The 21,095-nt window shown below is 38.8% G+C and overlaps 1 protein-coding gene across 5 annotated transcripts in view; it reads left to right on the top strand.

The window, feature by feature from the left end:
- The window catches only part of SLC22A15 (solute carrier family 22 member 15), a 45,424-nt gene that overhangs the window by 9,340 nt on the left and 14,989 nt on the right, over positions 1–21,095 (top strand). For 4 of the 5 annotated variants that reach the window (XM_042031747.1, XM_042031751.1, XM_042031748.1 and 1 more), the window contains exons 2-11: positions 3,598–3,810; positions 6,902–7,034; positions 8,080–8,244; positions 9,276–9,405; positions 11,124–11,339; positions 12,621–12,761; positions 13,501–13,586; positions 15,040–15,160; positions 16,038–16,110; positions 18,671–18,859. In XM_042031747.1, coding sequence (XP_041887681.1) covers positions 3,598–3,810; positions 6,902–7,034; positions 8,080–8,244; positions 9,276–9,405; positions 11,124–11,339; positions 12,621–12,761; positions 13,501–13,586; positions 15,040–15,160; positions 16,038–16,110; positions 18,671–18,859 — 1,467 coding nt within the window. The remainder of the gene's footprint in view (positions 1–3,597; positions 3,811–6,901; positions 7,035–8,079; positions 8,245–9,275; positions 9,406–11,123; positions 11,340–12,620; positions 12,762–13,500; positions 13,587–15,039; positions 15,161–16,037; positions 16,111–18,670; positions 18,860–21,095) is intronic. The other variant, XM_042031752.1, reaches the window with a different exon arrangement.

Genomic DNA, 21,095 nt, shown 5'->3' with positions numbered 1-21,095 from the left:
AGGAATATGTTGTCAGCAGCAAATAATAATTTTGCAGTAAGAAGACATTTTAGGGCTTTTCTACATAGGAGTTATTGAGGAGAAAAAATAATGTGAATTTAAAGCCATATCACCCTTTAGAAATGACTTGGAGCAGATGAGATCATCAGATTTTCAGAAATTAGGTTGCCCTCCAGCTTTTCAGCTGCTTGTCATGGGTTCAGAAGAAATTACTCTAATCCTGAACTGTAACCGTGTCTTTATCAAAGGCCAGAGCAAGGTCATTCATTGTTCTTCCTTAATTTGTCTTTCCTCAGGGTGCAGTTTTAATGTTTCTGTATTCCAAAGGTCAGAAGTTACTGTCTTACTCATTTTTTTGTTCAGCAGTGAATGCTTCAGCTGATACTTGTCTAGAATGACCAGGCTAGTTGGGAATTGCTGATGAGCTGACTAAAAACGTTGAAAGCTCCTCTTCCTAGAATTGAAGTCTTGCTTTTGTTTTTTCATTTGTGCTTCATAATGGGTAAATTATGAGCACTAAAAGACTTTCTTAAATTATTTTTGTGTTCGTTTTCACTATACACAAGTGAAGCTTTAAATTCATTCTCCCCCTTCCTTGCTAGTCTTATTAGAGATTCTACATCTTTCTTGCATATAATTTATTGTGAAAACGAACATCAGGAAAGCTGGTCAAGACATGTCAGCCACTTCTATTAATAATAATTTTAAGTTAATTTCAAAATCAGTTAGTGAAATAGCTTTGACTGGCTAACTAAAATCCCTTCTACTTAACGGGGAATGTGAAAGTTCACAGGTTATTAGGGCATTGCCTTTTAATAAATTCCCTAACACCACAGTCTTCTAATTTAGGCAGACTATAAAATTTTAACCTAAAGAGAATTTTAACAAACAGGAGAAACCTCAACTAACAGAACTCTAAGCATCGCATCATCAGTGACTGTGAGTGGGTGCCTTGTCCCCATGTGCTTGGTATTCATCTTGATTAATACAGATCAGTGTAGGGAATTTGGTAGGGAACTGTTAACATCCATATAGAGCCAATTAAAATGTTCTATGAATAGGAACTATAGACTAAATGACATATATTTGGCTTGACTTGGGTTACAGAACAAATGAAAAATGAAGGGCTTTGTTTGCCGCAGTGCATATAATGTAGCCATTTTATATTTTATACAGCTGTTATATAACATTTCTATTTGATTTGTTAGTGTTTTGTGTTGTTCACCAGTCTGCACAACTATGTTACTGTTAAGTGCAAGCATTTAGAATTCTTAAAGGAGGAATCTTCAGATTCATTAGCACAACTCTTACTTAAATGAAAACTTTATTTTGTAATTAAGCCTAAAGTTTCCTTCACCATGTTTTTAAGATCACATCTAGAAACTATTTCTGACCTTCAGAATTGTAAATGAATTTTTGGGGGTGTTTTGTGGGCTTTGGTTTGTTTCCACAATGAAATTAATAGGGTTTACTGTATCTCTTACCCAAAATACAAGGCAGGTGTTTACTAGGAAGGAGAATTTTGTGTCAGCAGTGACTTAGTGAACTTGAGTATAGAACAGTACTATTTGATAACATCAAAACACATCTCCATCTTCATATGGTTTGCTGATTGCACAAACCAATTGAAAGTATTTCTATCTTTGTGATATCCTTGGTTGCTGCAGCCACTAGGATGCTTAAGGCTGATTGTTGGTTTTTTTTAATCGAAAAAAGCCCTGTAGTGTTTCTTCATGTGCCTGCAATCGCTTATTTTTCTATTCAGTTTTCTGTAGCTAGAATGGGTTTCACCTAGAGTAAAAATGCAAAGTGTTACGTTTTCCTTCTTTAAACCAAGCGCCTTGAGGACTTCATTTCCTGATCTACTTCAAAAGTATGTTTATTATTTCACAAGACAAAAGCAAGGATGTTTTCCCTTAGTCCTGACACATAAGTGTCTGAGTGAGTCAGAGGAGGGATGCACCACACATCATGACCTGTAATTCTCATTTCTCAGTAATTTCAAGCAGTTCTTGAGAGTACCGTATCCACACATCCCTAGCAACATGGCCGCTCAGCTTTTTAAAACCTCTTTTCCCATGTGATCTTAGTCCTTGCCTTCTTTCCCAGATGAGTTCTTCTACTTTTCATTGTTGTTGATTTAGAAGTTGTTCTTTAGCTTAAATAAATAGCAGTTAACTGGTTTTTTCCCAATTTCTTCTGATATTTGATAATTTTAATGGAAAATGGAAGAAGAATTATTTAAAAAAATATTTATCTACCTGCTGTTACTAAAGTAGCAGTTTCTCATGTAGAATACAAAAAGGGGCTGATGGGGAAAAATGCTTTTCAGGGGGGCTCTGTTTCAGTTTAATAATAGTTCTCATTTAGATCTGCGTGTAACTCCAGCTGCTCAGCTGTTGTACAGAACAGAGCAGTATTATCTGGTGTTGCTTCCGTCAGAATTTAGAGGTCCTCAGGCTGCTTTTTTTGTACCTATGGTCCTCCCAGTTTTGGCAATTATTTGTGTAGCAGCCTTCAAAGAGAACACACTTCTTGTGGATACATTCTTCCCAAGAACATGGGGAGGAGATGCTGGGAGCAGAGCAGGGACTGTTCAGGCAGTGCCTAAGTAGGGTTTATAGAATGGAGAGGGTTGGAATGAGGGTTTTTTATGGAGGAAGGGTGGTTTTTTTTGTTTGTTTGTTTTGTCAAGAACCATTGTGCCGTGTTACAGTTCCTCAGTGAGGGCTTGAGATGAAGCAGTTTTATTTGAAGAGTGTGTGGCGTTGTTACTAGCAGCTCCTTTCGTCTCTCTGAAGACTTAATGATCCGTCTCCTGTTGCAGAATTTGTGCCACTTCTATGTTCAAACAGGTCTCAAACCACCAGATTTTAAACTGTAGCTGTAATGTGACCTATGAATGTTCTTCTGAGCAAGCAGCAGTAACCCAGCTCTACACCAGGCTTGAACTGTCTGGGTTTCCAGCAGTTTTATTTATTCTTTCCTAAACAAAAGGTGCTGTTGATCACTATTTAGACCTTGTGTGTATCTGTAAATGTGTAGGTATATAAAAAATGCATATGTGTGTTCACATGGTTGTCTCTTCTGAGAGTAAAACAGATCCACAGAAGATAGACAGCCAGCAAGGAATTTTGTTAAAACTGGGAAAGATTAGATATGAAACCATGGGGAGATCTATTCCAAATACCAAATTAGAGGGAAGTGAACAACACAGGTGGAAGGAGAGGATATAAGAGTAATGTACTTGCATTAAAGAACAGGGGTTTTTTCCTCCTTAGGACTTCTAATGCCTCTTCCTCCATCCAGGATCTGTACCTGCTGTGGGTGGGAGTCTGGGGCCCTCTGACTGAGTGAAAGGTGTCAGTAGGGGAACTTCTCTCAAATATCCAACACATAAAACGTGCAAGAACCACTTTGTTAAAGCTGTGGTTCTTCAGTGTGTGCTGTTTGATAAGACAGGGGCTATACAAGACATCTCGTAGTGGTAGAAGGCAAATATAAAAGTAGGAATATTTTTAATACTAATTTGATCCAGTGGAGGAGACATTGCTTGGATGTAAGTTGAGCAGTGATGTTTTTTGTCTTTCATGCCAGCTCTATGTGGCCACTGAAGCCATCCTCATTGCGTTGGTGGGTGCAACTCCTCCCTACCACTGGGATCTCCAAGAGCTCTCAGCTAATCAGAGCCATGGCAACCGTTCAGTGAGGGAGCAGAGAGCTTTTGGGGAATGGCTTCTGATTGCCAATGGCAGTGAGGTGCGCAAGCACGTACACTTTGGCAGCAGCTTCACATCCATAGTCTCTGAGGTAAGTCTGAAATGTGTTTTGCAGCCTCGTGTGTAAATCTTACTGAGGTGGTTCTGGGGGACTCGTTGTACTGCTTTTGTCTTGCATACTAATGCATGTTTTGATTAGCAAATGAAACACGTGCTACCTCCAGTTAGAGAACAGGTAATGTGCTCATGTCTTTACTGGCAACAAAAGCTAGCTTTATAAAGCTGTGCAGATCTTGACCAGCATTGTGCTCCGAAACTTTCCACCTTTTCTGTGTGGAAGTTACATACTGCATCCTGCAGCCTGGTTCCACGTTTGAGCTGGAATCATGGCATTCATTTTACTAATACGTTTAAAATGCTTTATGGACCCTGAGCTTTTTCTGGGCACCTCTTGAAATTCCCCTGCTGAGCTCCAGTGCATGTACTGCATCCATCATGGAGTTAGCAAGCACTGGAGGAAGTGGCTCCTGCAGTCTTTGCAACTCCAGGTATGAGAACATTGGCAGTGGGGAGTCAGGTGGACAAAGCAGCTCCCTCACATTCTATTCCAAAACAAGCTTTAGCTTCGTTGGCACAGCCTCTGTGTGTTTTAAGCAATTTCTCTCATGATCTAGCCACAGTCCCTACAGGAATGATTCCAGACTCTGTGTTGATGTGTGTAGCACCTGCCCTTCCTGGGGCTGTCAGTATCTGTTAATGTCAAATTGTTCTGTACAACAGCCCTGGTTACAAGGCCTGAATGTAGAGCTGAACTGTGGAGTCAAGTGTAGTACCACTTGATAGTTTGTGGCTATTGTGCAGAGGTATTACTGCTATCCAAATTACTCCCGTGAAGCACTTTATTGGTTAGGACCATATTAATAAAAATGGCCAGCTTTGGAATAGTACCAAGCCATTGTGTACAAAAGGCATTGCTTCGTATTCTGGCAATAAAGAGGATGAGTACTTATGATACCATTTAAATTAAAATTTTAATGGGTGGTGGATTTCTTAAGCATTATTTAAAATTCAGTCAGGTTTTTGAATTTTCTCTGCGGTTTTTCTTTTTTGTTTTTTTTAACTTATCCAAGAATCTTTTACTCTCTTAAACTTGACAAGTCAGACATGCTTGTAGACCCTAGCATATGAGATAGGTTTTGTACAGATTTTTATACTTTTTGGTTGCATAAGTAAGAAATGCAGGTAAAGAACAAAACCTGCATGAGCAATAAAAAAACCTAAAAAATCTCCCCAACCAAAACAAGCCAAAACCCCCAAACCCAAGGCAACTTGTATAGATTCTGCTTTCTAATTCTTTAGCATGTGTTTTAGTAAAGGCCCATTTGAATAAAATCTTCTTATGTCTTTTGTTTCCCTCTATTAAAATACAGCTTTTATTAATTTGTTAGCTGAATATTTGGTATATTTGGAAGTTATGTGCTAAGCACAACAAGATTTTGAGAGAGAACATATATATTTGGGGAATATTTCACCACTAATTCGTTATTAATCTGACTTCATGAGTGATTGTAAAGAAGTTTTTTCCTACATTTGAGGAGGACGTGTCAGTGCTTAACCTTGTGGCATCACTGATAACGTAACCATTACGAATTTACACTGAAAAATATTCTGATGTAAAAAGCTTGATTTGTGAATAAGCATAAATGCAGTATGTTTTTATGTAGAAGAGAAAAGCCTTGAGCTCTCTAAAGGGCTTAGATGTTGAGATAAATTTTCAGAACAAATTTTGCTTTGCAACCAAATTATCCCTTAATCCCTGAATGATTCAGAAAGCATCTCATGTCAACAATTTTCATGCTGCCAGCTTTTTAAATTTTTATACCAAAAGTTAGGGCATGATTCTTGTAGCAGTTCTAAAACAAACTGACCGTGTTATTTCAGGATAAAATTAATCTCATATGCAATTATTTTACAAATGTATTTTTCTGAGAATTGTTTTTAAAGTCTGCAGAAGCTTCAAAAGCTTCTGTTGTGTTGGTTTCAGTTGAATTTTGTCAGTTTTGGTGCTTTAGGGATGCATTTCCTACTGTATTAGTAACCACCTCCCTGTTAAAGTAACAATTCAAAATGAAGCAGTTTTAGAAAGTAAGCAAGTTATTTTCTTGAAGCTTATGAATGATGTTTTGTTAGCATCCTAATCTTTGTGAGGTTTAATTGCATCGCTCTGTTCTCCTGATGAGGTAGTTTATAACTGAGCTTTGAAATAATATAAGCTTTGCTAGAAAGGATATTTAATGGGATTTTGGTAGCGGAAGAGGAGATTATGAAGAGAAGATTAGAGTGTTATTGCAGGGATAATGACATAATCACCAGCTTACCAGCACAGGAAGAAGAGTTGGTTGTCACTAAAAGGAAACATTATCTCAAGGTGCAAGAGGAATAGAAAAAGAACAGAAGATGTGGAGTGTTTAGAATACAAAAGGAAATAACTTTTGAACAATGAAAGCATGGCATATTTTCATTCTACACTTCTGAGGGACAAAGAATTTTGTGAGGTTCAACTTGAGACATTAAGCCTGTACGAATCAAACATTTCAAGATCAGCTTTGTATTTGGAATTGAAAAGAACTGGAAATTACAAAGTACACTGTAAAAAAGATGTGTGTGCAGAAAACATGACTAACCTGTCTAATTCTACCAAAGTATTTCTCAGGGACAAGACAGTTCATAAAGAGGAGCATGTGCAGGATTATCTTCAGACATAAACCACAACTATTTTTTCACACTGTGTGCCTACACACTGCAGTGACACATCAATAGGTAGAACTGAGTCTATTTAGATTAATAGCTTTATGTGAAAGAAGGCAGAAAAAGGGAAAGTGGGAGAAAGCTGCAAAAGTTAGAGTATTGTGAGGAATCTGTTCTTGATTTCAGATTCAAAGACTGCATTTGATTTGGGAGAACTGTGCCGTTGTTAGTATCCTGCAGTGACTTTGGGAGACAACAGTGGGGACTGGTGATTTACTGAATATGATGCTTAGGAGATTTATGCAGAGTTTGAGCTTCTTTAAAATATGTATCATCCCCTCCAGCTATTAGCTGTTGGTGAATTGTTTGGATTCTGGTTAATTTGCCTTTTTGTTGTTTTGTTATTCCTGGTTTTTTCTTCCCCCTCCATCCAGTGGTTTTTAATTGGCAATGCATCATACAAAGTCAGTGCTGCCAGTTCTTTCTACTTCAGTGGTGTGTTTGTTGGAGCCATCTCCTTTGGCCAGCTCTCCGATCGCTTCGGGAGGAAGAAAGTCTATCTCACAGGTAACCACTGCCACTCAACAAAATGAATGACGTGGAGGTGTCATGTCCCTGAAGATCAGTGGCAAGAGCCCAGTTTCTGCTGGGAGTTTGATATGCAGCTGTAAATCATGTGCTATGATTTTGGTTTTTTTGGCATTCCAATATACTGGTGCCGTGTAAGTTGAGACAAGAAATTAATATTTCACTATTCAGTTACTGTTTGAATATCCACGAAGTGTTCTGGCTTTGTGAGTCATGCCATAAAGGCTTTCACTCATGCAACTTTGTGCTCATGGGATCTCTGCAAGTTGCAATTATTATTTTTAATAGTTTTTTAACAGCATCCTTACATGTATAACCTGTCAGGAATTTGTTGCACCTTTTCTTTCCTGTCTGCATGATTTATTTTTTATGTATTTTTGATCCTCATACTGTTTTGAAGCTCATAAGCTTTCTAACTGTCCCTGGATCAAACAACATTTGAAACAGCACGTTTTGTGTATGTATAAAGTTGTGTGTCAATGGATGAGCATGTAGAGTTTAAAAAATGTTTTATGTTTGTTGTTTTTCTTTTAAGGAACAACCTTCATTCAAAGCACATAAAGGTGGGCCTGCTGTGCAGTGCAAACCCACCATGTATTGTCCCCTGGCAATGTTTCTCTTCTGTGGTTTCTATACACTGGTCTCTGAAAATCTCTCTCTCTCTGAGGAGAGATATTTGGTCATATATTTAACCTGTGGCTTCTGGATCGGGGACAAATATAAAGCCATCTTTAACAGGAGTCAGACAATGGTTCTGAGTGTATAAAAAAATTGTCTGCCATGAACTGAATTTAAAGGTTCAAACTGCAAGCTGCTTATCAAAAAACCACTCCTTTTGTGTCCCTCCTTTTTTGATATTGACCCTGTGTATTTAAATTTTTTTTGAAAAAATACTGCCTGCAATAGTATTGTTGACTGTGATGGCTTAGGACAGATGCCAGTGGGGATCAAGTAAAGATATCAGTAAATGCTTCTGCTTCTTCAGGTACCCTTCTAAAACGAAACTTTTTGCCTTATTTTCCAGGTTTTGCTCTTGACATCTTGTTTGCCATTGCAAACGGATTCTCACCCTCGTATGAATTCTTTGCCATTTCTCGATTCTTGGTAGGGGTGATGAATGGTGGGATGTCACTGGTAGCCTTTGTTCTACTGAATGAGTGTGTGGGTACAGCCTACTGGGCATTAGCAGGTAAAGTGCCTTTATTGTCAGAATTCATAGATTTCAGTCTCACACACCGTTTGAGGCACACAAAGCTAACACCATAGCAGTTGCAAATTCAGCTCCACTGGAGCATACCTGTGATCACAGTCTTTGAACTCTGCTTGTTTAATATGAACCATGGACAAGCAGAGTAGATGACGTGGGGCCATTCCGATATCTGCATCACTCAAGCTGACAGAGATCCAGCTGAAATATCTCCCATGAATGTCACCCAGCTAAATACTCATCCGAAGTTTGCCACAGTTGAGCTGTATCAGACTGTTGGACTCTGCTAGAACTAAGTGTTCGTATGCTAAATATCAATTCTTTCCTTCCTGGCAGTTCTTAAAAAGAAATCAAAGTGTTTTTATATCATAGGAGGATGAGACAACTCTTGCTTATATGTTAAAAAAAAAAAAAAAAAAGTTGTCCCAGGCAGTAATTGCCCTTTGAATTTAGAAGGTGCAGACACCCTTAACTGTTTCGGTTGCTAATGTTGGACCTGTCCTTCACATATGGTGTGTGTAACCTGTACTGCTACAGCTCCAGGGCCTGACTTACAAAGCCCAAGAAGTGCTGTGCTGAGACTGTTTTAAACAGGGTATCTTACAAATCATGGGATCTACAAATGAATACTACATATTCCTAAAACTAGCAGTTTTTCAATGTTTTGTAGTATTTAGGTTTACACATAGAAAGCTGCATACTTATGCTGCATACACACACGTACTCATATTTGGAATTAGAAGACTTAATTGTTCACAGGGCTTTGTTGGGTGTGGAGGATGTAGAAGAGCACTTTTTGAGCTTTTATTGATCTTTCCAATTAGACATGTACCTCTGCTCTGCATGAGTGAAGGACAGGGTATTCTTTGATCAAAGAGCCATGGCTTTGCCTGAATTGCTGAATGAATTTTTGTTAATGAAGACTTAGTTCTTGTCTGATCGCATGTGTTGGGATTTGCTAATGTTTCTTACAGAAGTGATAATGTTCTGTTTTGTTTTTAATTGTACGTTAGGTTCTATTGGTGGCTTGTTCTTTGCAGTGGGAATTGCCCAGTATGCTTTATTAGGGTACTTCATTCGTTCCTGGAGGACTCTGGCTGTTGTGGTTAACCTGGAAGGAACACTCGTCTTTCTTCTCTCTCTGTAAGTTGTTTTTCAAACTGAGTTTCATAAAGAAAGATGTCAAAAAAACCCCCAAAACAACAAAACGGAGTAACCATACTATTAAGTCAAGTGCCTTTCTAGGATGGCATGAAATTATGTAAATAAGGTATTTCTCTCAACTTGTAGCCCTCTCCCTCCCCTCCCCCAATGGTCTGTGGTTTCTTCAAATAGTAGTGCTGCAATGTTTGAGCTTGTAAGTCTACATTGTACTGTATGTGCTGTATTACTGTAGATGGGAACAGTCTCTAGAGTAGGAGAGAAGCACATCCTATTCTTCAGCTGGTGTATGTAGATGATCTAAACTGATGTGCTCCAAGGCACTATAAATACATGGGAAAAGATACAGGAATGGTTTCATGGTTTTGTGATAATGTGATGCTTGTGTTCACACAGAAGGAACAGCATCAAAATTGCTTGCCTTTTCAGTCTTAAAGGTGGCATGCAAAAAAAAAAATGGGAAGCTCCCTTTAATTTTTCAAATGTGATCTTTTTGAAGATAGTAGGGACTTCGTGTTTGTCAATTTCAACACTGAAAGCTTTGTGATGCGGTGTGCTCTTTTCTTACATACTTCCTGACATCTAAATCTCAGTAACTGAAAGAATGAAATTACTTTAGCTGCTGTTTAAACTAGAGGATTTTTCCTTTCCAGTATCTACTTCACTTCAGTAACTCTTTGAATAAAGCTTTTTTTGCTTCTCAAAAAGTCCTCACACCCTTTCAAAGGAAGCATCAGAACTCAGGGAAAGGTCTTTGAGGCTGTTCTTGAGGTCAAAGGCAGAGATGACACATTAGATATTTCAAAACCTTGTGGTGCTTGGGACCCTTGGGGAAAAAAATTAACTTTCAGATTGATATGTTCAACTTTTTAAAGTGAGTTATGCTTGCAACTTCAAAGCTGTGCTCAGAGGCCTATCTTTCCTCTAAGAAAAAGGTTTTTTCAATTCCAAATTTCACACTGCCTCCCTGCCATATTGCTTAAAAATTACTCTATGTAGAAAATACTATCAGATTTTTATCCTGGGGAAGAAAATACGTTCCTTTCTAAGCCTTTTTCTTTGGTGAAAACACAGAATCACATTCTTTTAAACTTAGAGGAAAAATATAATTTTAGATCAGAGGCAAAAATCTTAAAAAGCTTCTGGCAAAAGGCTAAAGTTTAAATTAGTCCTGGAAGTCTGAAAGTAATAGAAGATCTGTTTAGTAGACAATGTTGGAGTTACAGACCTGTCAAGTGAACACTGCACATGAGGAGCTTGACCTTTGCAGAGTTTCTGCCTTCTTGTCTACGGGAGAGAATTTGGGAAAAAGCTGGAAAATGGGAAATGAAAGCTGGTCTTATGGAAAATGAGAAATAGGTCTTACAAAAACATCCTGTGTTACTTGTAGTAATGTGTCCCTCCTTAATTCTGAATTCTCCAAAGACAGGATCCTAATCATACTATAACTTGTAATATTGTGCTATGTGTGTATATGTGTATGCACTCAATGTAATTTCTTGGTATCTAAATTATGTATGACATATGTTTCCTTTCAACATGCTTTGCTTCTGTTTCAATAAGTGAATTTTATACCTGAAGGGTTGTTTGAAAAACTCTCTGTTATACTGAAGTGTATTTCAGCCTTATTCCTTTAGACAAGTTCAGCTTCATAGAGAAGAAAATCCCTAAAGGTGTCTGTGTGTGTGTGTGTGTTTCAGATTCATTCCCGAGTCCCCCCGCTGGCTCTATTCCCAGGGCCGTCTGAACGAGGCAGAAGATGCCCTCTACCTCATTGCAAAGAGGAACCGCAAGCAGAAATGCACTTTCTCATTAAAACTCCCAGCAGAGAGGAGCTCCAGAGAGGCTGGCAGCTTTCTGGACCTGTTCCGATACAGGATTCTCTTGGGACGCACCTTGATCATGATGTTCACCTGGTACTTGAAATACTTTGTAGGCCCAGCTGTGCTACTGCGACCTCTTTAAGTCTTTGAGAGAATATGGTGCTGAGAATTGGCTCGTCCTACAGATTGTTAGGGGCAACGTACCTAAAAAGGATCCTAACACAAAGCTGTTTTTACAGTCCAGTTCTGAGGTGTTTTGTGTCTGCATTTCTATCTTGCTTTTTGAGTATCAAAATAGTTGAGAACTACCTCTTCTGTTGTGACCCTCAAGGCTGCTGAGATTAGTCACACTGTCCTCCTCTTAGGCTCAGTGTTGTCAGTATCTTGTCACATGGATTATTCCTTGTTTTGTGAGTAAGGAGCCCATTAGCAGGTGGGTGGCCTACCTTGTCTAATGAGCATGTTTGTTTTCTTAAGAGAAAGTGCTGCCAGTGCTGGCAGTTGGTGTAGTGAGGAGCAGGAGCCTGTGATGCTCCCTCTAGTCACTAGCAGAAATTTAACTCCGAAAGGGCCTGGTTTTTTTCAGATACCTCGCTAGCCCTGAGGTCTTTTGGTAGTACTTTAAAGAAATCTTATGTGGTACATGGTATGCAGGTCCTCAGGCATTACTGCTCATATAGTTGCTTTTATAATGCATATATTTGGGAAAGACGTATTAAGAATAAAATTATTTTGCCAGCATACAACACTGAGCTGTTTTCCTGTTGCTTTTCCAAATGCTTACTACAGAATAAATAGCTGATTGTTCTCTTCCTTAAATGAGAATTGCTGATTTACTGCAGAATGAATTAGTGACCAGTTTCTTTCCTCTCTGTAAAGACAACTGCCTTTACTGACATGGGGGCTAACGTGACAATAGGGTTACAAAAGAAAAGTTAAACAGTTGGAGAATGAGTAAAACTGGATCAGGGTGTAGAAATTAAAAGAAGGGTGAAGTGTTACTTGAACTGCTTGAGAAATTTGGTTTACACACAATTGGAAAAAGTGTGGATGAAAGTGTAACCTGATAAAAACAAAAGGGACAAAGACATTTCTGAAGTCAAATAATACAGTTGTGATTGTGTTTTAACTGTATTCTGGTTTATGCACATTCTTCATAAGTGTAGTCTTAAGTTTTACTCAGTAGTAAGTCAGGAATTGGGTCTGTGCTGAGACATAATGGTTTATTTGCCTAGAAAGCATCATACAGAGAAACATTTTAGACCTATCTGCTGAACACTAAATATAGTTTGTCATATATTCTGCCAGACCAGTGCTTCAATTTGGCAGGCAGTGTCAGCTTTGATTTTACTTTTTTTTTCCTGTCTTTTGCAGGTTTGTGTGCAGCTTGGTTTACTATGGTCTTACCCTTAATGTGGGTGACTTAGGTGGAAGTATTTATGCCAATTTAGCCCTGTCAGGCTTGATAGAAATCCCAGCGTACCCAATCTGTATTTACTTGATTAACCAAAAGTGGTAAGTGTGGAATTTATTAACCCATTCAGGATTTCGTTATAACTTTTCTCAAAGATAGGTTTCCTGTGTATCACACCTCCTAGCTTATATCTGTTGTGTGGGGCTTCCCACTTCAATGTGAAAGTGCCATTGATTTATCTCTATTTCAGATAGCAGTTCAACTTGTTTTCAGTCGCTCATCTAATGGTGAGGCATGTCCCTGGCTCAGACGGGGTTGATGTAGCTCGGTGGAAGCTGCGCTGACTGCAGGCTAACACTAGATAGCGTCCTTCCCACCGCTGCCCCGTGATCCCGTCCTCTCTGCTGGGACAGAGCTACGCGACTCCACTCTGCTGGAGCTGTGTGTGGTCTCCTGCAATAGCAGTACCTGTGTGAACTACTGTGTGAGGAGAGCAGACACTCAGCTTTTTCCTGAACCACGATACTCTGGACAACGTCTCTCAGTTTTTTCCTCCCAACCTCTCTTCTGTGTCTCCTGAGGAGGTTTACAAATGTCACACACAGCGGGAGGCAACTCCAAATCCTAGAAATTGTCAGTCGCTGTATAAAGTTGGCACTCATTTTGTTAAGTGTGCAGCAGAAGCTTGTTTAAAAACGGTGTGAGAGGAAGTGTTGGTGGAAGATGGTATTCAGAATTCCCAACTGCAAATAAAGAGTCAGTGTGAATTTAGAGGATTCATTACTTTGCAACGCACAAACCCAATGCAGAATATAAACCTTTGTTATCTTTGCGTATCAGGTTTGGTCGGAAGCGAACATTGAGTGCGTTTCTGTTCCTGGGAGGATTGGCTTGTCTTATTGTCATGTTTCTGCCTAAGAAGAAAGGTAAGTATTGTTTCGTTTCTGGAGTATGTGGTAACAATTGGTAAAGGCAGCATCCTACAGCCTAAGAGTTTGATGGTTGCTGGAAGATTAGGCTCACACCACATGCGAGTCTCAATTTTTGAAGCCTGAGAAGCCAACTCAAAAAAAGAATAAGCAGTAAACCTTCTTAAGACCTTAGATAAAACTTGTATTAGAAAGGCTTGGATTTGAATTTTTGCCTTTGGATTCTGCCCTTTACTTCTGTTCACATCAGTTGCTTATTTCGAGTGTTTCTGATGTAATCGCAATGAACGATGTTTTGTGTGGTATCTCCATTAGCCAGGTGATATCTTAGTGTAAGTAGTACCCATGCAACTTGGATGTATCTCTCCAAATGGAAGATCAATGTCAGAAGATCAGAAGAATTGAGTGATGGGGCAAGTCTCCACCTTTCCCTCACTGCTCTGTAATGTTCAAGAGTAGTGTGATTGTTGTAATAGTAATGTGACCACATAACTTACAGCTCAGAGAACATTCTGATAAACTTCTGAATTGGGGGGGTTCTTTAAGAAATGTGAAGTTAAACTCAAATTGTTTAAAGATGCACTAATGTTAATTTTCAGATTATGTAGCAATTTTTCTTTTTAAGACCAGATAGATAAATTCACCTTGCTTGTAAGATTTGTGGATGTATATTACCTTTCATAAAGTGAGAGAATCTTTCAAACACTTGAAGAGTGATTCAAGAAATTAAACATCTATGACAGAGTACAGAAGTTGCTCTAGATGGCAGTGGGTCTAACAGGTAAAGCTTTTTTAAAGCAGTACAACTCAAGTTTTCAGAGATATTCCAGATGCTAGAGCGTGGACACTTGGAGATATTCTGGTTTGGCTGGTACCAGTCATCAAGTAGTTTTTGCATTTAGTTCCAAACTTAACATGTGAAAAGAGGGGACAGAACTGTGAGACCCCAGGAAATCAGCTGTATACTGGACTGCCTAAGTCAGGCAAGGGTGAAGTGCCTTAGGAAGTGGAATGGCTCACTGGCCGGAAGGAGGCACTTGTCTTCACTGGGCATGAGCTCCGATTTGCCTGATACAAGCAAATAAGCACTGGCTGTTCTGACAAACTAAGCTGGGTGGGAAATTTGGTATGGTTCTTTACAGCATCTTCCTTTCAATGTAAAAATGTTAGAAACATGCTGTCATCCTATAGAAATGACAGTGAACAGGACTCTTGTTAAAAAAAAAAGGGATAACTTTTGGAAAATGTATCTGTTATACTTTTCTTCAACTTTCTGATAGAATTAATTTAGTATCTAAGTAGTGGTAGACTCTGAAAATACTGAGTTGTAGTTTCAGCTTTTAGATTCTTCACTAAATTCCTTTTCACACCATACTGTTGTGTGATTGAAATGATTAGAGGTGTATTTGAGTGCTCAAAAGCGTTACAAGGGTCACATTTTCTCTCTCAGATACTGGAGTGTTTGCAGTGGTGAATAGTCACTCTCTGTCTTTGCTGGGAAAACTGACAATCAGTGCTGCTTTTAACATTGTCTACATCTACACATCAGAACTTTATCCTACAGTCATCAGGTAACACAAGTTAATTTTAAGTCTTCATTTTTCTGGTTCTCTTACATGATCATCTTTTATTTGTCTTAATTTTTTTCTATTAACTGTAATTTTTAACTTGAATTTTTCAGTTACGTATAATGATTATATGTAGTTTTACATCTGAGAATTCTTCCCTTATCCTCTTCTCACTTCTTCTTCCATCAAATTTGCAGTGTTCTCTTCACACTAACCATGTGTTTATGTAACAGTAAAATAGACCTCTAGCTGCTTGGCCTGCTTACAACTCCCCTTCTAGTAATGAGGATAACAATAGCACTGCTGATATTTCTTTTAATTAGTGCTTTATAAAACCAGACAACTCTATCATCACACTTGCTAAACCAGGAACATCGAAGATGACTGGTCAGTAAGCTTTGTAAAAGTAACTTGATGCTTCATAAGCTGTGTGTAAGCAACAGTAAGGTTTCATTCACTAGAGGCAAAAGTACCCTGTGCTTGTGCTGACAGAGCAGACAGAAGCTTCTGCCATGTGGGTGCATATGATGGTCAGCCACCAGTGAAACTGTACTGTAGTGTTTTTCACGAGTGGGTAAATCTGCTGATAAATAGGATTTGTATAAATACATTCTGCCAGAGTTTCAGACAGAGGCAAGATGCACGAATTGAAATCACACTTGTTCTGCCTCACTATGTGTGTATGTAAAAATTCTGAATGTAAAGGGGATTTTTGCTTCATTTTAATCACAAAAACATGTTTCATTCCTGTCCTCAGATGCTTTCAGTTGCATTTGACTTTTCTTTGCCAGTTAATGTGCTCGAGGTGATGACTGATGAGTCTTTTTCCTTGCTCAATAACACTTTGCAAAAGATTAATTATTTTTGGTTTTTTTCATAGGAATGTTGGAATGGGTGCCTGCTCCATGTTTTCCCGTGTTGGTGGAATCATTGCGCCTTTTGTCCCTTCATTGGTTTGTCTGAACTTCTGTTATGTATATTTTTGTTTTGTGGTTCTGGTGCATCAGAGGCTTATAGAGATGGGAATGTTTGGGATAAATGATATATATGAACTAAGATACATAAATTGCCTATCTTAACAGTATCATGGTAGGCCAAAGGCATTGCAGTATCATCTGTGTGATTAGACAAAATCTCAGCATTATTTAATTTAGAAGGTATTTTAGCTCAGTTAGAATTTTGGGACCTAGCTAGGGGACCTTAAAATACAATAATTTCAAATCACCAAGATGGTGATACCAATTTCAAATGCTACGTAGGCGATAGCAAAAGACCCATGTGGTTAAAAGAATTACTACATCAAAATTAAGCATATGGGCTCAATAACTCATATTTTTGAGAAAAAACGAGTTTTACTGTCAGTGCACTTCATTAAATATCCATGGATTATTAAATATCAGCCAAGCAGTTCATCTTTCAGTAAATGAAGATGATGTGGAGATCTGATACACTGGCAAGACAAAGAAGGATTCTGAAGAACAAAACGTGGGGATGATACTGTTACTTTCCTCAGCTTAGAGTGTTAAGTGTATGCAGGTAAAAGTGTGCCAGTTTTTCCCAGCTGTTTGCTGAGGCCCAGTGACAATTCCTTTAATGTGACAGATTTCATCTCAGATAATTTTCCTCTCTGCCATTTGCCATCTTACATGTGAGGCAGAAGGTTAGCAAAAGGGCAGGTGAGCACAGGGAGCCTTTTAATCTGCAGAATGAAGCACTGGGCAGGTGAGAGCGTGAGCACCTCTAGGGAACAACAGGCAAAGCCAAGACTGCTGCCAGTCTACCAGGTGGATTTAATAGGCAGCTTTTATGTAGCAGTTGGGGCATCCATTATATTGTGTCAGAGATTTGATACTGCATGAGACACAAATCTTGGATCATAATGTTTGAAAAGGTTCCATGAAAATGAAAATAGTTCTGGTTAAATAACAAATGAACATTGATTTGAGAAAACAATCAATTATTTTTGTGTTTTGCAATTCCTTCCAGTATTTTAATACATTTTCAGTGTCTTTTGTCTGGAGCTCTATCTTAATAGTAAGAATAGGAAAAGTTAACTGCTGAGATAAGAGATAAAATGTTGGTCTTTTAGTTGATCATAGCCTGTTATTTTGCTCAGCTTAGAATTGCTCTTTACAAGGTGAATTTTTGAAACAAATTGCTAAACTCTCCCTTTTTAAAAATAAGCCTTCTTTGCTGTGAAAACAGGGGTAGTCATCAGAAGAAGAGTATAAACATTGCTTAGGCTGTCAGAGGTGATGCCAGGAATGCCAAAGCTCAGTTGAAGCTAAAACTAGCAAGGAACATAAATAGGAATTCTGTCAGCTAAAGGAAAGCTTTCTGTCAGTGAAAATGCCTGTTGATGAATGGGATGGGCATCCATGCCATTGGTGGGTGACATGGAATTAGCTGAAATACTTGTACTTCAGTTTTGAAAGACAAAGCTTGCCTCCAAGATTCTCTGCCTGTCAGCGCAGTTGAGGAAGCAGAAGGCCACCAAACAGTAGGAGGAGCAATAGGTTCAAGAACACTTAGAGCTGAAAGCTTTCCATTCCATGGGATAAGATTCTGTAAGAATGGTTGGGATAGTGAAGCAAGTGTCCATCTGTGATAACTATTGTAGTGAAGTATCACTGGTAGCTGTGGGAGGAAAAAGGCTAATCCTATGTGTGTCTTAAATATCAGATAGTGGCACCAGGAACCTCTGATTCAGTCTGTGGGAAGATTGAGACGTGACCTCCCAGAGTCTGTTTATAAGCATGTGAAGGCAAGGAAGGTAACTAGGATCACTGAACATGGATTTATTAAGGACAATTCCTTCTCAGCCAGTTTGATTTGATAGTCAGCCATTTCATCACAGAAGGCAATATGGATGAGGAAAGGGAGGAGTACAGGGAAGGCTTTTGTAAGGCTTTTGACACTCACCACCATTGTTAGCGTATGTTTATCACAAGTTTTGGCTTGGGGGTTAGGTAGGAAATTTGGAAAATAATGTTCTTGAGAGGCTTAATGCAGCCTGGAACAATCTACTTGGAGGGGAAATTGCTGTCCTTGGCATTTTGTTGATATTTGATTGTGTGGAGTGGTGACTAACCTGGTCTAATTGTGGCTGTAGTTGTGCTTAGAGTAGGTGGTTGGCCTAGATGACCTCAAGAGATTTCCACGCAGCATGCCTGTGTTCCTGTGATATCTATTCCTTTCTACAAAGGGATGTTGCATTTGTTAAAAAGTACGTATGTTAGAGGCAAGAATTGAGCTCAAATTTAGCAGGTATTTCTTTTAAAGTTCATGACAAAATCTGTGGAGTTGTAATAGTATTGACAAGATACAATTGACAATACTGGTAAAAAGCCCAACCAACCAACCAAAAAAGCCCACAGCAGAAGGATTGGTGACTTTTGTACTAAACAGGAACACAAACACTGCCAGATGGAATGGTTGTAAAGGCTAGCTCCTTTAATATGCAATATGAACTACAAGGAACCAATCTCAACCTAACTCTGTTATTTTTTCCAGAAATCTGTACAGTGGTCTCTGCCTTACATTGTGTTTGGAGCAACTGGTCTGTTGTCTGGGCTCTTAAGCTTATTGTTGCCAGAGACCTTAAACAGCCCTTTGCTAGAAACTGTATCAGACCTGCAAGTGTGCTCATACTGGAGGCTGGGTGATGAAGCCATGTCATTACAAGCCCTAGATGGCTCACAGGTATACTAATTCTTTTCCTAGTACTTTTCTGTTGTGTTTATTTCAGCTGTCAGCTTGAATCTGCCACTCTAAATAGATTAGGATAGTGATTCTTGGCCTGTGGAGTATAGGCCCCAAGGAGAAGATGGTGTAGCAACCCTACCGTCATGTCTGAAATGTTTTCTGGAAATGCAGGCTGAAATATAGCTGGATTAATTCATCCCTTCAAGGCCACAAGCTTACAACATTTCCCTTTAGGATAAAATGATGTCTGTGCGTCTCTAATCTCTAAGACTGATTGCTGCAGTTTGCTTCATCCAGAGCTGGACACAGAAGCTTGAGAAGCCTTAGATGTTAACAGAACCAGAAGCCTGTTCGTGAAGGGCTGCTCTCAAAGGCAGCACACTGCTTCTGAGCTGCCCCAGTTATCAGGTCTGTCCTGCAGAGGCTCTAAATGGGTTAAAGCCAGCCTAGCCTCTGAGATCTCTCCCACTATTGACTCTGGGAAATGAGATGAATTGAAAACACTGGAACTACAAAACTTCCAGGTATAAGCATAAATAAAAGCAGGATGTTTTTCAATGAAGTTTCCTTGAATTGTGTTTTTCATATCGCTTTATTTTGTTAAACTCCTGGACACCTCTTCAGGTGTCTGTATCTTCCAGTCATGTGGAGGTTTTTTGACATGGTTGTTCCTCTGTGAATTAAGTGGGATTAGAAAGAAGTAGCTAGAGAGATGGAAGGGGGGTGTTTGAATTTGGGTAAAGTTTTAAAGTTTAAATCCTGGTCCCAAAACTTTTAAGTATCGAGGGACTTACAGAAATAGAATAAGTAGTCAGAAGACTTGAAGGGAAACTCATAACAAAAAATGTTAGTTGCCCCATTAGGCTGAGATGAAACAGGATCCTTTTAACACCTTTTACTTTCATTTGAATAGTTTCTGGCAAGCCCTACGAGATTCACAGGTAGTCATACTTATTTTCACAGCCATCACATATTTCTAGAATGGGGACATTTGCTTCCTATCAGAAATTTCAATATGTTGCCTTGTTTACAAAGTTTAGCTGTAATAGTTGTTGACAGGACAGCACCCTTGAAGAAAGGTTGAAAGAGGCAGCCCTGTAACCATTAATTTTGTACTTTAGCTACTTTACATGTGTATTTTATAAACATTTTCAACCATACTGGATAATGTGTTATGGCACCACATTCTTGCTGACTACACAAATCCATCATACACGTTTACGTGAGCCGTTATTTTGGTAATGACATGATTATTACGTCTTAATTGTGCAGATGGTTTACCAACAAAAGCAATTCTTGCAAGCAGTGCAGGTGTTACAACTTAGAGATGGGAAGTCACATTTTTATTACCCTTTGAGGTGACAAATATTGTCTGTTAGTATTCCCACAAATTGGTTCACTTACGTTAGTCAGTCTTCTCAGGTTTAAATCTTCTTTGTGCTTCTCTAGGCTTCTTAAAAATTCCAACTGAACAGGACCCACGAAAGGAAAAAAAAATTGAATGTTCTTCAGAAACATTTTGCCCAGATGGATTAAAATTACTGAATCCAAATGAAAAAGTCATTGGTTCGGGCCTTAACTAATCCTGTAACTTCAGTGAAGTTATATCTGGAATGTCTGTGACACATTAGGGATTTATTTTAAAGCTCACAAAGTGCTGATAAAAAAGCTGTTAAACATTAACCCTATTTGACAAGGCCGCGAGAGGTCTTACTAAGCTGTTGTGAGAAAGATTTAGAATTTATTTGGCATACCCTGAATTCCCCCTGTGGAATCCATTGTCCTTTTGTACCATTTTCAAGATAACATGTGTTCTGATTGCCCAGAATGGAGGGTTTTGTTCCTGTTAACATACATGAATGTGATATTCAAGTTGGACAGCATCCAGTGATAGCCTGACTTTCCTCAAATAGTTTTAGAAGTCTAGAAAAAAGCCTAACATGGTTCCCTTTACATCTTCTGACAGGTCGTAGTGCTCAAACTGCTTGAAATTCCTTTGCAGTTAACGCACACTGCTGTAGCAAAGCTCCTCTGCAGAGAGATCTAAAGCTACAGATTTTGCTTGCATGGTACTGTCAGTCAGGAACACTATTTCCATTTCTCTATTTTTCACCTTCTCTCTCAACCTTCTTAGCATATGACTAGGCAGGCAGAAGTCTTACGACAGATACAAGCATACTGGGGAAAAAATCCTAAATAATCAAACTAGATGGAGTTTATACTAGCAGGAGAA

The sequence above is a fragment of the Corvus kubaryi genome, unplaced genomic scaffold (assembly GCF_017639235.1).
Source record: "Corvus kubaryi isolate FWS band 111438036 unplaced genomic scaffold, C.kubaryi_AGA036_p1.0 37341, whole genome shotgun sequence".
Lineage (NCBI taxonomy): Eukaryota > Metazoa > Chordata > Aves > Passeriformes > Corvidae > Corvus > Corvus kubaryi.
This window is presented reverse-complemented; position numbering and strand designations above follow the sequence as displayed.